Source organism: Cetorhinus maximus, chromosome 13 (assembly GCF_964194155.1).
Source record: "Cetorhinus maximus chromosome 13, sCetMax3.hap1.1, whole genome shotgun sequence".
In the NCBI taxonomy this organism is placed as follows: Eukaryota; Metazoa; Chordata; class Chondrichthyes; order Lamniformes; family Cetorhinidae; genus Cetorhinus; species Cetorhinus maximus.
In genome coordinates this window covers 72088171-72104451 of record NC_135891.1, presented here as the reverse complement: position 1 = coordinate 72104451, position 16281 = coordinate 72088171, and the positions used below count along the sequence as shown (strand labels likewise).

General features: G+C 50.1%; 1 protein-coding gene across 1 annotated transcript in view; it reads left to right on the top strand.

Moving 5' to 3' along the window:
- LOC144688689 (endothelin-3-like) overlaps positions 1-12626 on the top strand; it is a 213729-nt gene extending 201103 nt beyond the window's left edge. Inside the window, exon 4 of the mRNA XM_078555524.1 lies at positions 11947-12626. Coding sequence (XP_078411650.1) covers positions 11947-11977 — 31 coding nt within the window. The 3' untranslated portion in view covers positions 11978-12626. The remainder of the gene's footprint in view (positions 1-11946) is intronic.
- The last annotated feature ends 3655 nt before the right edge of the window (positions 12627-16281 follow it).

Here is a 16281-nt window from a genome sequence, read left to right as displayed (position 1 = left end):
AGGACAGTTAAGAAAATGTAACTCTTTCGAGTTAACAACAGATCGCATGTAACTCTTTCGAGTACGTTCACAGTTCTTGGTTTCCGGAGTGGTACATGAACCCATAACCTTCTGATTCAAAGGTGAGGGTGCTATGAACTGAGCCACAGCTGACACCTCGTTAAGAAAATGTAACTCTTTCGAGTTATCAACAGATCGCATGTAACTCTTTCGAGTACATTCACAGTTCTTGGTTTCCGGGAGTGGGACATGAACCCACAACCTTCTGATTCAAAGGTGAGGGTGCTATGAACTGAGCCACAGCTGACACCTCGTTAAGGAATGTAACTCTTTCGAGTTATCAACAGATCGCATGTAACTCTTTCGAGTACATTCACAGTTCTTGGTTTCCGGGAGTGGGACATGAACCCACAACCTTCTGATTCAAAGGCGAGGGTGCTATGAACTGAGCCACAGCTGACATCTTGTTAAGGAAAATGTAACTCTTTCGAGTTATCAACAGATCACATGTAACTCTTTCGAGTACATTCACAGTTCTTGGTTTCCGGGAGTGGGACATGAACCCACAACCTTCTGATTCAAAGGCAAGGGTGCGATGACCTGAGCCACAGCTGACACCTCTTATCAACAGTCACAGATTGCAACTCTTTCGAGTACAATCACAGTTCTTGGTTTCCGGGAGTGGGACATGAACCCACAACCTTCTGATTCAAAGGCGAGGGTGCTATGAACTGAGCCACAGCTGACACCTCATTAAGGGAAATGTAACTCTTTTGAGTCAAAACAATAAACTAAATTATCAAAAACAAGGGAGAAATCAAGCACAGCCCCTAAGTCAGGTCAGCTGTAAAATCAAGGAAAAAACTTTAAAGGAACCTTACAAACATCAAACTAAGATGTGACTAAAGGGGTAAACAAAACACCCCAGTCCCCGCGGTGCCCACCAGGCACGGAAGGCCTCGATGGTGCCGGCAGACACCGCGTGCTCCCTTTCCAGAGACATCCGGCCGCGAACGTAGCCGCGGAAGAGGGACAAACAATCGGGCGGGACTCCCCCGTCGATCGCCCGCTGCTTGGACCTGTTGATGGCTAACTTGGCCAGGCCCAGGAGCAGGTTCACGAGGAGGTCCTCCTCCTTCCCGACACCCTTCCGCACCAGGTGTCCGTAGATCAGGAGCGTGGGACTGAAGTGCAAACAAAATAGTAACAAAAGATTTTTTAAATAACTAAAAAGGGAGTGCAGCCTAAGACATCCTATATATGCATGGTCCATGGACTCCACAAGACCGCAAAAAGGGCAAGTGTCCTGGGAATCCGTGAACCTAAACATTCTCCTATTGTAGGGGACTGCTGCATGCAACACCCTCCAACCCAGGTCCCCGATAGAAAGAGGGAGAACTCCTCCATAGAGGGCCTCCCATCGGGGGCCTCCACCGCCGGACGGCAACAAGGCACGCCAGGGCATGTCCGGGCGGCGGACCAGGGCGAGAAAATGGAAGATGTGCAGCAGCAGTCCGTACAGAAAACCCCTCCGCACCGTGCCAAATGGCACAGAGGGCATGTCCCCGAGGCGGCTCATATTATTGCGGGGCACCGGCACCCGAGGGAGGGTTCGGGTCTTGGGGCCAATGTGGAATTCCGTCCGAACAGGGGAACGTTCAGTCGGAAGATCACCGCGCACCTGGGCCGCCTCGAGACCTAAAATGACATCGGGTCCGAGCACGACCGTCCTTAGGTCTTGGATGGCATCGGCTGCGACCTGGACACTCACTGACGCGCGGCGCGCCAGCTCCTGCGGGAGCATCCAGCCCAGTCCTCCGCCACCCAGCACGTCCCCGACCCTGGTCACCCCGGCAGTCACAGCCCTCCTCTCCGCTAGCCACTGAAAGGGACGAAGGGGCGGATTCCTGAGCAGCGGCTCTCTGACGATAGCCGCTACTCCTGACGGGGGAGAGCTGCGTTGCGTGGCAACCATGTTCCAGACTTTGATCAGGTCCTGGAAGACGGGCAACACCTGGAAGGAGCCACCAAGGCCCCTCTGATCTACAAACAGGAGCTGCACGTCATAATTCAGGCCGTGCACCTGGCGGAAGAAATACGTCGCCAGGGCACACCATCTCGGAGGAGGCTCGACGTAAAGGTATCGCTGCAGGGCCTGAAGACGGAAAGTCGCCACCTGCGTGCGTAGGCACACTAGCGCCTGACCGCCCTCCCTAAGCGGGAGACTCAGAACCTCAGCAGCGACCCAGTGCAATCTTTTGTCCCAGAAGAAGTCAACTAGCATTCTCTGGATTTTCACTACAAAGTCCGGGGGAGAGGTCAAAGTGACCAGCCGATACCACAACATGGCGGCGATCAGCTGGTTTATGACGAGAACTCGACCCCGGTAAGACAGCACTCGGAGCAGTCCTGTCCAGCGCCGCAGGCGAGCGGTGACTTTCGTCTCCAGTTCCTGCCAGTTGGCCGGCCAGGATTCCTCGGCAGGGCAGAGGATGCTGGTCCTGCTCCAGGTGAAAGGCCTGAGCTCCTCGGGTAGGGGATCCATCTGCCACGGGCCGACCAGGAGTCCAGAACATTTCTCCCAGTTGATCCTGACAGAAGAAGCCGCAGAGTAGACCTCCTGGCACTCGCGCATCCTCCGCAGGTCAGCCGGGTCACTAAACATTAGGAGCACGTCATCAGCGTATGCCAAGAGGACCACCCCGATTCCCGGCCCGCGCAGAACCAATCCCGACAACCTCCTCCGCAAGAGGCGCAGGAAAGGCTCCACGCAAATAGAATACAACTGGCCAGACAGGGGGCAGCCCTGACGTACCCCTCTCCCAAAGCGAAGGGGCGCCGTCAGGGACCCGTTAACCTTCACTAGACACTCCGCGGCGGTGTACAGAATTCGGATCCGGGTGACAAAATGCGTCCCGAAACCGAATGCTCGCAGAGTCCCGAGTAAATATTCGTGATCCACCCTGTCGAACGCCTTCTCCTGATCAAGGGACAGGAAGGCACTCGACAGACCAGCCCTCTGGGAATGGTGGATTATGTCCCGGACCAGATGGATGTTATCGTAAATTGTGCGGTCCGGGACGGTGTAGGACTGGTCAGGGTGGATCATGTGGTCCAGCACGGTGCCGAGCCGAGAAGACATGGCTCTAGCGAAGATTTTATAGTCCGTGCTGAGGAGGGAGACCGGGCACCAGTTTTTAAGGAGGCGGATATCCTCCTTCTTCGGCAACAGGGCAATCACGGCCCTGCGCCACGAAAGGGGCATCTCCCCGGTAGCAATGCTCTCCCCCAGGACCCCCGCAAAGTCGCCCCCCAGGACGTCCCAGAATGGCCTGAAGAACTCCACGGTCAGCCCGTCAAGTCCTGGGGATTTTCCCCTTGAGAGTCCATCGAGGGCACCGGTCAGCTCCCCCAGACTTATAGGGGAGTCAAGCTTTCCGGCGCCCTCCGGGCCAACCTGCGGCAGGTCCTCCCACAAAACTCTGCAAGCATCCTCGCAAAAAATTTTTCAACAGTCACGGATTGCAACTCTTTCGAGTACATTCACAGTTCTTGGTTTCCAGGAGTGGGACATGAACCCACAACCTTCTGATTCAAAGGCAATGGTGCTATGAACTGAGCCACAGCTGACACCTCGTTAAGGAAATGTAACTCTTTCGATTTATCAACAGATCGCATGTAACTCTTTCGAGTACATTCACAGTTCTTGGTTTCCAGGAGTGGGACACAAACCCACAACCTTCTGATTCAAAGGCGAGGGTGCTATGAACTGAGCCACAGCTGACACCTTGTTAAGAGAAATGTAACTCTTTTGAGTCAAAACAATAAACTAAATGAGCAAAAAAACAAGGGAGAAATCAAGCACAGCCCCTAAGTCAGGTCAGCTGTAAAATCAAGGAAAAACTTTTAAAGGAACCTTAAAAACATCAAACTAAGATGTGATTAAAGGGGTCAACAAAACACCCCAGTCCCCGCGGTGCCCACCGGGCACGGAAGGCCTCGATGGTGCCGGCAGACACCGCGTGCTCCCTTTCCAGGGACATCCGGCCGCGAACGTAGCCGCGGAAGAGGGACAAACAATCGGGCGGGACTCCCCCGTCGATCGCCCGCTGCCTGGACCTGTTGATGGCCAACTTGGCCAGGCCCAGGAGCAGGTTCACGAGGAGGTCCTCCTCCTTCCCGACCCCCTTCCGCACCGGGTATAAAGGCAGATGTCTCAGTCCAGGGCCTTTTCCCTGTGCTCTGTGCAGGGGCCAAAGTGATGGCCTCACACTCCCTGGAAACATTACTGATGCCTGCACCTCGGCGGTGCTGGTCATTGCTGCCAGAATGTGATGGGCAGGCACCACAGAGTTCTCTCATACTCTCTGTGTGTTCTCAGCATCTTTAAGGTGAGGCTGGCCCCCAACCGCTCAGCATCTGTGACCAGTGACACTGTGCTCCTGAAGGGATGAGGTATTGAAGGTTGACAAAGGATCAGATGCATTTAAAGTTTCGCAGCTGTGTCTCTGCACCCTGATCACAGAGTGCAAGTGAGCTGCCCTCAGCCAGACGGGGGCCAGACATTCTCAGAGGCTATGTGAAGATCTATGGAGTGTCCTCACTGCATGTTGTCATCATTCTCCTGTGATTGAGCGACTATTAGGGCCTCCACTGCGTCTCCATGATGGTAGCATTTTCACAGAGGGTATTGGCGCTGCCATCAGCCAGACTGGAGCCAAATGTTCACAGATGCAATGTGAGGATCTATGGGGTCACCTCACTGCATGTTGTCATCATCCTCCACAAATCTAGCAGCTATGAGGGCCTCCCAAGTGCGCCTGCCTCGTCTGACCAGTGCGAGAGCCTCATCCCCATCATCATCGCCTTCGAGGACCTCCTCACGCTCATCCTTGTTGGCGTCCTCCTCATCAGAGGAGACCTCCAGCTCCTCCTTCTTCCCCTCAGCCAGCTCCCCTCCCCGTTGCAGCGCCAGGTTGCAAAGGGTGCAGGAGACGACGATGATGTGTGACACCCTCTGCAGACTGTACAGCAGGGCTCCACCAGACCGGTCCAGTGGAGAGTTTTCCCCCTGATTCCCATTGACTCCAGTTTTGCTAGGGCTCCTTGATGTGGCATCGGTCAAGTGCGGCCTTGATATCAAGGGCAGTTACTCTCACCTCACTTCGGGAGTTCAGCTCTTATGTCCATGTTTGAACCAAGGCTGTAATGAGGTCATGAGCTGAGTGGCCCTGGTGGAACCCAACCTCAGTGTCGGTGAGCGAGTTATTGCTAAGCAAGTGCTGCTTGATGGCACTGTTCATGACCACTTCCATCACTTTACTGATGATCAAGAGTAGACTGATGGGGCGGTTCGCTGGGCTGGATTTGTCCTGCTTTTTGTGTACAGGACATATCTGTCCTGAGCAATTTTCCACATAGCCGGGTAGATGCCAGTGTTGCAGCTGTACTGGAACAGCTTGGCTAGAGGCACGGCAAGCTCTGGAGTATAAGTCTTCAGTACTATTGCCGGAATATTGTCAGGGCCTAGAGCCAATGCTTCAGCCTTATCTTTTGCACTGATGTGCTGGGCTTCTCCATCATTGAGGATGGGGATATTTGTGGAGCCTCCTCCTCCAGTGAATTGCTTAATTGTCTACCACCATTCACAACTGGTTGTGGCAGGACTGCAGAACTTAGATCTGACCCATTGGTTGTGGGATTGCTTAGCTCTGTCTATCACTTGCTGCTTATGCTGTTTGGCATGCAAGTAATCCTGTGTTATAGCTTCACCAGGTTGACACCTCAATTTAGGTGTGCCTGGTGTTGTTCCTGGCATGTCCTCCTGCACTCTTCATTAAACTATGATTGATCCTTTGGCATGGCGGTAATGGTAGAGTGGGGGATATGCCGGGCAATGAGGTTACAGATTGTGTTTGAGGACAATTCTGCTGCTGCTGATGGCCCACAGCGCCTCATGGATGCCCAGTCTTGAGTTGCTAGATCTGTTCGAAATCTATCCCATTTAGCACAGTAGTAGTGCCACACAACACGATGGAGGGTATCCTCAATGTGAAGACTTCATCTCCACAAGGACTATGCGGTGGTCACTCCTAATGATACTGTCATAGGCAGATGCATCTGCGGCAGGCAGGTTGGTGAGGATGAGGTCAAGTATGTTTTTCCCACTTGTTGGTTCCCTCACCACTATCACAGACCAAGTCGAGCAGCTATGTCCTTTAGGACTCGGCCATCTCGGTCAGTAGTGGTGCTACCGAGCCACTCTTGGTGATGGCGATTGGAGTCCCCCACCCAGAGTACATTCTGTGCGCTTCCCACCCTCAGTGCTTCCTCCAAGTGATGTTCAACATGGAGGAGCAGTGATTCATCAGCTGAGGGAGGGCGGTACGTGGTAATCAGCAGGAGGTTTCCTTGCCCATGTTTGAGCTGATGCCATGAGACTTCATGGGGTCCAGAGTCGATGTTGAGGACTCCCAGGACAACTCCCTCCCAACTGCATACCACTGTGTCGCCACCTCTGCTGGGTCTGTCCTGCTGGTGGGACAGGACATACCCAGGTCTGGGACATTATCTGTGAGGTATGATTCCATGAGGATGACTACGTCAGGCTGTTACTTGACCAGTCTGTGAGATAGCCCTCCCAATTTTGGCACTAGCCTCCAGATGATTGGAAGGAGGACTGTGCAGGGTCAACAGGGCTGGGAGTGCTATTGCCGATACCAGGTGGTCCATCCGGTTTCATTCCTTTTTGTCTTTGTAGTGGTTTTGTACAACAGAGTAACTTGCTAGGCCATTTCAGAGGGTGTTAAAGAGTCACCCACTTTGACTCGTTCCCTGATTATGGATTTGAAAACCTTAGCCACCACTGATGTGAAACTAACTGGCCTGTAGTTGCTAGGTCTGCCCTTACACCCTTTCTTGAATAAGGGTGTCACATTGGCACTCTGCAATCCTCTGACACATCCACATTATCCAGGGATGATTGAAAGATTCAGAGAAGCCCTTCTGCTATGTTCACCCGCACGTCCTTTCGCAACCTGAGATCTGGACCAGGTGACTTACCTACTTTAAACATAGCCAAAGGCCGGAATTTTCCAGCCCTGTTGGCATCAGGCATCATGGTGTGCTGGGGGGCGGGGGACAATATGGCGAGAAGACCAAAAATCGGTTTTGAAACCAGCTTGCGATCGTGTTGGGCCGCATTTCCCACCGCCACATGTTGGGAAGCTAATTTCAATACATTAGCATCTCATAATAAGCTGTCCTCGTTGGAATCATGCCCCCCATGCTGGATCAGCTGGGCAGGCCAGTGTGATTGTACGCCGACATGTATCACAACTGTACATAAGCGACGGGCACCTGGTGAGCTGCATTTCGCGTGGGGCTTCGAGGTTTGTTTGCTTCAGGCAGCACTCGCCGTATCAGCACCAGGCTTCACAGGCAGCACCTTTTTTAGGGGGACTCACAGGCAGGTCTCTACCTACCAGACCAGCCGTAAGGTGGGGGTGGCTTTTTGATGGCTGCAGGGCTAGGGCTTGCTTGGGGAAGGGGGAGAAGTGGCCTCAGACAAGGAAAGAGGCTGCAGGACGAGAGCTGTACTGAGGTAGGGGGTATCCCAGGGTGTGTGTAGGGGGCACATGTTGATCTGTGCAAGTGGCCTCAAGATGGTGAGGGCTGAGGAGGCAGTCTCCAGAGGAGATGGGGCCAGATGGAGATGTGACGGTGTGTGAGAGAGAGTGAGTGGCTGATGTCTCTTGAGCTGACAGTGAGTGAGATGCCAGTGAATGTGTGATGGGCTTGTGAGTGTGTGAGTTTAGAGTGATGAGATGGTTTCCTTACCCAGGCAGCATGGATGAGGTCATTCATCCGTGTCCTATGGCCGACCTCCCAAGCCGGAGTGGTGAGACCAATGGGCCTCCTGCAGCCAGGGCGGGGTAGAGGACATTGCAGTGGATCTCCACGGTTTCCAGGAGGCACCCCAGGGATGCGTCACTGAATCGGGGGGGCTGCATTCTTCTTGGCTTTTGGGGCCATGTCTTCACCGAACTGGTCCAGGGCTGCAAGCATTGAAAAGTGTGCCCGTGGCTACAGTTTAAATATGGTGGCCGGCGTGAAGAAGTGATGGCATGGCAGAAAATCAGAGGTCTGCCGTCAGCACTCCAGCGTGTTTCCTACCACATAATTAATGAGGCGGGAATGGGACGATATGGCACGAAAACCCACCATTGCGGTCTGCGGGTAAAACAACTTTATGCAAATTTGGAATAATTTCACCTGACCTTTCCACTACCTCCTCCCTTTCAATTTTCACTGTATCCATTACCTCCATTATCTCCGTTTCTACTGTTATTTTGTCAGATTCCAGAGGAGGGGGGGCAGGGTGGGGCAGTCACGGAAGGGGGCAGAGTTGAAGTGGGGGGCAATGGGGGGTGCAGAGGGGGGAGGAGGCAGAAGGGAGAAAGTGGGGAGGGAAGGGGGAGGGGTGCAGGTAGGGGAGGGGGGCTGAGTTGGAAGGGGACAGATGTGGGGCAGAGATGGCGGAGCTGTGGAGGAGTGGGGATAGGGAGTGGGGAGGGGGATTGGGAATGGGGACAGGGAGGAGTTGGGGGAGGGGGAGGATGAGGGGGGAGGAGGAGGGGAATGACAACTTGACAATCAAGAGTTTGAAAAAGCAGGGGAAAAAGATCAAAGTGTGACATCACAGGAAAGCAGGTAGGTGATTGGTTGGTGAGCATTTCTTTTAGTCTCTCTGAATGTTTAATGCAAACTAAAAGCCAGGAAATCAGTATTTGCATAGAGCAGCTTCACCTTAGTGCAGATTTCAGCAGGGTGCAGGGGAATTTAGTAACTGTGGGAATTCAGTTAGGTGGGTGTAAGAGGTGCTGGTTTACAAAATAAATATAAACAGAGAGTTAAATTAGGATTATCCACATATAACTAAATTTAATAAATAAAACTAGGTTATTACCTAGATTAAAAGCTATAAATAAACAATTGAATGATGTTTCAAAACATAACCTAATTAGTTAAGTAAAACACAATAAAGGTGGCAGAGTAGGTGATGTGTTGCAGCTGTGGCATATGAGAACTGGGACAGACACCAGTTTGACCATAGGAACCACATCTGTAGTAAGTGTTTGCAGTTTGAGGAACTTCAGTTCCAAGTTGATGAGCTGGAGTCTGAGCTTCGGACATGTGACGCATCAGGGAAAGGGGAAGTTACCTGGATTTCAAATGAAGCCTGTGATCAGGGTCAGGAGACAAGTAAGGGGATCCAGGAGGTAGCACTGGAGGAGCCTCAGCCCTTGCAATTGTCCAACATGAATGTAGTTCTTGAAGCTTCTGTGGACAAGAACAGGAACTGCAGGAAAGATAAGAAAACTGACCCCAGCACTGTGGTGCAGGGAACCATTCAAGTTGGGGGAGTAAAAAGGAATATAATAGTAGGAGTCAGTATAGTTAGGGAGATAGATACCATTCTCCGCAGCCAAGAGCACGAGTCCTGAAGCTCTGTTGCCTTCCTGGTGCCAGTGCTGGAGAGGAACTTGGAGTGGGAGGGGAAGGATCCAGTTGACATCGACCATGTGGGTACCAATGACATAAGAAAGAGATTCTGCTAAAGGATTATGCGTAGCTAGGGGATACATTAAAAAGCAGAACCACAAAGGTTATAATCTCTGGATTACTACCTGAGCCATGAGTGAATTGGCATAGGGTAAGATTAGGTAGTTGAATGTGCGGCTTAAAGACTGGTGTGGGAGAAATGGGTATTGGCACCTGTACTGGGGAAAGCGGGAGCTGCACCATTGGGATTGTCTTCATGTGAACTGTGTGGGACCAGGGTACTGGTGAATCGTATAACTAGGCTGTAGAAAGAGATTTAAACTGAATAATGGGGAGAGGGTGGGTGGAGAGTTCAAGTGAGGGGAAATTTAGGAAGTTAAAAAGAATGGAAAAGGCAATAGCGCAGGGTAGCAATATAAGTAATGATAACAGGACCACAAGAGTGCACCAGCAAATAGAGTTAGATTAGGGAAAAATGGTAAAAAGACAACATTAAAAAGGTCTTCACCTGAATGAATTCAGCTATTTTATCAAGATAAATTAATGGCAAAATTAAATTGAATGGATATGATATGAAAGCCATTCAAGAGATTACAGATAAAGACATAACAGTTTGCAAGATGACCCAGTCTGGGAACTGAACATTCAAGGTTACTTGACATTTCAGAAAGATAAGCAGAAAGTAAAAGGAGTTGGGGTAGCTCTGGTAATAAAAAAGATACAACTAGCTCAGTAGTGAGAAGTGATCTTGGTTCAGGAGATGAAGATGTAGAATCAGTTTGGGTGGAGTTAAGAAATAGCAAAGAAGTCACTGGTGGGAGTGGTTTATAGGCCTCCTGACAGTAGCTACACTGTAGAATAGAGTATAAATCAAGAAATAATGCCTTCCATGAAAGGTACTGCAATAATCATGGAAGTCTTTAATCTTCATATAGAATAGACAAATAAAATTGGCAAAGGTAGCCTAGAGGATTACTTCCTAAGGTATACTCAGGGCAGGTTCTTAGTTGCTAATAGCAGTTGCTGGCTTTATCCCTACACTCTTTTCTGATCAAGGGTCTAATATTTGCAATTCTCCAATCGTCTGACACCACACTCCTATATCTGAGCAGAATTGGAAGATTATAGCCAGCACCTTTGTAATTTCTACTTTTACTCCCCTCAGCATCCTCAGATGCATCTGATTCAGTCCTGGTGACTTTTCAACTTTAAGCACAGTCAACCTTTCCAATACCTCCTCTTTATCAATTTTTAGCCCATCTGGTGTCTTAACTACCTCTTCTTTCACTATGACTTTGGCATCTTCTTCTTCCTTGGTAAAGACAGATGCAAAGTGCACATTTAGCACATCAGCCATGCCCACTGCCCCTATATGCAAATCCCCTTTTAGATCCCTAATTGGTTCCACTCCTCCTTTTACTATTTATTTGTCTATAGAAGTCTTTGGGATTCCCTTTTCTGTTAGCTGCCAGTCTTTTCTCATACTTGCTTTCTTTTTTCACTTCTCCTCTGAATTTTCCATATCCAGCCTGGTTCTTACTTGTATTGTTCACTTGACATTTGTTATACGCACCCTTTTTCTGCTTCATCTTAATCTTTATTTCTTTAGTCATCCAGGGAGCTCTGGCTTTGTTCACCATACCTTTCCCGTTTGTGAGAATGTACCTTGACTGTGACCAAATCATCTCCTCTTTGAAGGCAGTCGATTGTTCCATACAGTTTTCTCTGCCAACCTTTGATTCCAATTTACCTGGGACAGATCTGTCCTCATCCCACTAACATTGCGCCTCCCTCAATTAATTATTTTTACTCTGGACTTCTCCTTGTAGTTTTCCATAATGAACCTAAACCTTTTGATACAATGATCACTGCCTCCTAAATGTTCTCCTACTGCCACTTGATCCACTTGACCCACCTCATTCCCCAGATCCAGACCCAGCAATGCCTTATTCCTCATTGGGCTGGAAAAATACTGATCAAGAAAATTCTCCTGAACACACTTCAAAAACTCTTCCCCCTCTCTGCCCTTTACTCTATTAATATTCATAGAATAGCGAAAGACTCCATTAAACCTATTCTAGAGTGTTTGCATTTCTTTGTAATTTCCTTGCAAATTTGTTCCTCTCTCTCATTCTAACTAGTTTGTGGCCTTTGGATATACCCAGGAGTGTAATGGACTTCTGTTGTTACTTAGCTCTAACCAAATAGATTCTGTCCTTGACCCCTCTAGGACACCCTCTCTCTCCAGCTCGCTGATAATCTCCTTACTCAATACTGTCATATCTCCTCCTATGGCCTCATGGTAACTACGTGTTTATATATGAGGGAGAGCTCTGCTGTGGGACTGGAACTTTTTTTCACAGTTTTTGTCTCTTCTCACAGCCTTCGTGACAAGACAGGAAGCTCCAGCTGACAGGAGGTCGTTTTTTGTCCCTGTTGAGACACATCAAGGGAATTAGTGCAGCAGGAAGACATGTGACATGGACTGCGATTGATGGAGATAGCAGCAGACATTGTTCTTGATGCAGAGAAAGACTGTGGAGTGACAGTGCCTCAGTATTCCTCTCAACTGAGATCCTCAGGTTGTTGTAGACAGAGGCAGTGTGGAGCAATGTGACTCATCTCTCAATCACCTGCCTATTTACCACTTGCATATTAAACAGCACAGTTATACACTTATCCATCTGAAAATCTCCAGTGGACTAACTCTTGAACATGTATTCTAGCCTGTGTATTGTCCTAGCACCAGCTGCTCCACCAGTAAGACTGTGCCTGCAACAATGGAAGGACTAAAGGCTTTGTGGGTGGTGTAAAGTGGTGTGTTAATTTTTTGGTGTTGGGTACAGTTGGATGCTGCTTTGGCCTATCTGCTAACACACACAGTGATTGTGCAGCTCTTCCAGTGCCAGTGAATGTACCAACAGAACTCATACAACACTCCAAACTGCACATGGACATTGGGTTTGTTATTGGCTTTCCGAGCACATTTCGTTCATTGCTGCACCATAAGTGGACACAGCCCGTTGGAATGAATGGAATGAAATGTTGAGAGAGCAGGTGTGTATGAGGGGAGCAGGGTGGAGGGGGTTGTGGGGTGGGGCGTGTAGTGGGAGGGGAGGGCTATGAAACAGGGAGAAGACATTGAGTTTGGACAAGGGGGTGGAGAGAGTGTAGGGGGGGAGAATGGAGGGTGTGTGTATCCTCAGGGATGGGACAGAGTGTAGGTGGGTGGAGGTCAGTGACCATAGTCTTAGTGTTAGCTATAATGGGCTGGGAACCATTTCAGAGCATCGATAGACACAATGAGAGCTACAGAGAGAGAGAGAGATTTCATCCTGGAGAAAAGGTTTCAGCCCCCAAGTAAGGAAGGGGGATAAACAATTTGTAAACTCTGCACAATATTCTGGAGGGAAAATCCTATTAAAGATTCCAGTTTATTGGAAAAGAACAACTGTAATACAATATCAGAATAATTTGAGACATGGCCTGTGGTAGTGCTCAGAAGGAACAGACGATCTTGCATTTATAGTTTCAACAGTTTTCCACCACTGGAGTTTCCTGGCTTCGTGTCTGGGCCTGTTGTAAATTACTGGAGATTCAGTGCAATTATTATTCAACAACTTTATTATCTTGTATCATGTGACTACCAGGATGGTAGACAGTGAACTCAATGGACCTCAATGTTTCTTTGTTAGAATCTGTATCTGTATAGTATCTGTAAACAGTACTTTAATATTTTTTGACCTTCATATTGATCTTTCCTTGAGTTAAACAGCATATCATTGCTCACTATATATCATAGCTTAATACACTATCAATGTACTGGACTTTAATACTGCTGCTGTGTACTTTGTGTTAACATTCCCTTTAATAATCATTCCTTTTCTATTTCTTGTTGATAAAAGAGAGAGATCCCTGTGCTCAGGCCTTATTACAATGGAGGTAATAACAGGGGAAGAATCTCCTGTTTGTTGTGAAGCTAATTATAGGAACAGAAGGAGGCCATTCAGCCCCGCAACTTGCTCTGCCATTAAATGACTGATGGCTGATCTGTATCTGAACTCCATTTGCCCGCCTTGGTTTCATATCCCTTCATCCCTTTGGCTACCAAAAGTCTCAGTTTGGAAATGTTTAATTAAACTGAACCAATAGTTTTTTGGTGGAGAGTTTTGCAGATTTCTCGTCGCATCCACATTCAAGCAGATTGAGGCCGGAATTTTTTGCTCCGGTTTGCAGCCAGGGGTCACAGCAGGCAGGGTCGGGGAAGAATTCGGTGGGGGGGCAGAAATCTGTTTCACGCCAGTGGGATCATCCAATGGTGTCTGCCATGGCGGATCACGAATACCGCTGGAACCCAGCATGAACCCACTTTGTATCCCACTAAGCTCCAATTATGCCCCCACGACAGATTTATCGTTACGCTGGCAGGAGAACACGCTGGCCCAGAACATGTCGGGGCAGTGAATGAGATTGGGGGCAGTGAAGGTGTTGGGGAGATGAGGTTGGGGGGGAGGAGGGGTGAAGGCTTAATGGGAGTGAGGTTGGGAGGGGGGAGGAGGGAGTACAGGGGGAGCAGGGTGTAACAGGGGAGAATGGTACAAGTGGGGAGGTAGGTGTAAGGGGGTAAGAAGGTGTAAGGGAGCCAGTTTGGAGGGGGGAACGTGTCCGGGGGATGGAGGGATTTCGGAGGGAGGAAGGTGTTTGGGGAGAGGAGAGAGTTCGGAGGGAGGAAGGTGTCCAGTGGGAGGAGGGAATACGGTGGAGGAAGGAGTAAGGGGGTGGGGGGTGAGATGTCCAGGTGAACATGCACGGGAGGGGTCTATGGAGTCAATGACCGCCTCCTTGTGAACAAACTGAGGGTGGGTATGATAGGAGGGAATGGGGAGTATGAGAGGGGGCAGAGGGAGCCTGTAGGGTTGGAGGGGTGAGGGTGCTTCAGTACTGATAGAAGGGTCAGCGTGGTTGATAGGGACGTGACGGCAAACACGGACCCTAGGTTTGGGGAAGGAGGAGGTCGGGGAGGCCAATGTGGACGGGGGTGGGATTCTCAGGAAGATAGGGAATGTGCACTTCCACCTGTACATCCCGGAATGACAAGGGTTTGGGATATAGGGTAATAGTGGGGAAGTGGAAGGTAATGCCAAGGGACTGTGATTCAAGAGAGGACATGGGTGACTGGGGGAGGGGAAAGGATAGGGCAGTTAATCAAAAATGTAATGACTACCATGCTGCGCAAATCAAATGTGAGCGGAGCCTCGTATTGGATGGGCACAGGTGCTGCATGGGAGTGCGATCATTGGGTGGGCAGAGATGCAGGACAAGCAAAAGAGAGCCCCAGCAGGCAGCAATGAAAATGCTCAGGACATTGAGATAAGTGTGATGGATGAAGGCTCCATGTGAGTGGGAGAGGGCTTACACGAGGCTCCAAAGCGTTCTGCCATACACGCACCTCTCCCTTCAGAATACCTTGTGGTCTTGCTGCATGCAGCTGAATTGCTAGTGGTCAAGGGGGTGGGGGGATGCAGGGGGAGGAAACGTGGAGCCTGTAAATGAAGCAGAAAGACAACATTACATATCATTCAGTGAAAGTGAATATATTTTCAGATTATAAAGTCACAAAATGTGTTCACCCATGCAGCCACTTGTGATCAGAATTTTTTATCTTTTCTATGCCTACCAATTCTTCTAATTGCTGCCCTGACATCTTCAGCAGGGCCAGAGACAGCCTGGTGCAACGGTTGGCCCTGTTACCTCTGATGAATTTAGCGTGCATCCAATGGAGAGCCAAGGCTTTGAGGGCCCCGCCCCGGCTTGCTTTGGTGTCATCCTGTGGGCCAGCTGCTCCCTCTGCGGTGACAGAGGATGAGGTTGACGAGGGTGGTCACAGATAAAGAGGCCTCAGAGGGAGAGGACAGCCTCTGAGATTCCTCAGTAGATGAACCAGGAGTATCCAGCTGCCGCTCATCCTCCTTTCGGCTGCCCGAGGGCCCTGGTCTGACTCCTTGAGGGGAAGGAGCACCTGGGGGGGATGTCGAGGTGCCCAGTTTCCCTCTCGCGTTGCCACTGCAGGAACTCACCCATGGCTCCCGCGATGGAGTATAGGTCTGCACGCATCTCCACGTTCTGCTGGACCAGGGTCTCCATGACGTCCGCCATCCTCCCCAAGGAGACCTCCCTATGCGCAAATGTGGGCATCAGAGAGCAGGCAGACACACTTCTCCAACTCGCATGCCACTCAGTTGAGGGCTTCCAACAGCTCTGCTTGATGTTCCCCCGCTTTCTGCTGACTCTCCACAATGAGTTGGAAGGCCAAATCCAGAGGTTCATCATCTGACTCGGACCTCACTGGTGCCTCTTCCCCTGCAGTCCTCTGAGTTCTGGGGAGATCGGCTGAACCTGCCTCCTCATGCTGTGGACATGTGTCTGTGAGGTGACCACCAGATTGTGAACCTGAGCCTGCTCTAAATCTAGGTCCAACCGAGGTGGGAGGGTGTGGGTAAGCGCTGTGATGGGTCTTCCAGGCTGCTCATTTCCAGCTCATCAATGGCAGAGGAGTCTTCTTGACTGGAGGTAAGGACCTGGATGGAGCTGAGGAACTGGCTAGCTGAGGGTGCTGGTCCCGTGGCAGAGCTCCCTGTGAACCGAAGTTGAGATAATTAGTGCATGGCAGCAGAGTCAAAAGCAGCGTGATGGCAAACTCCTCAAAATGAGTGAGGA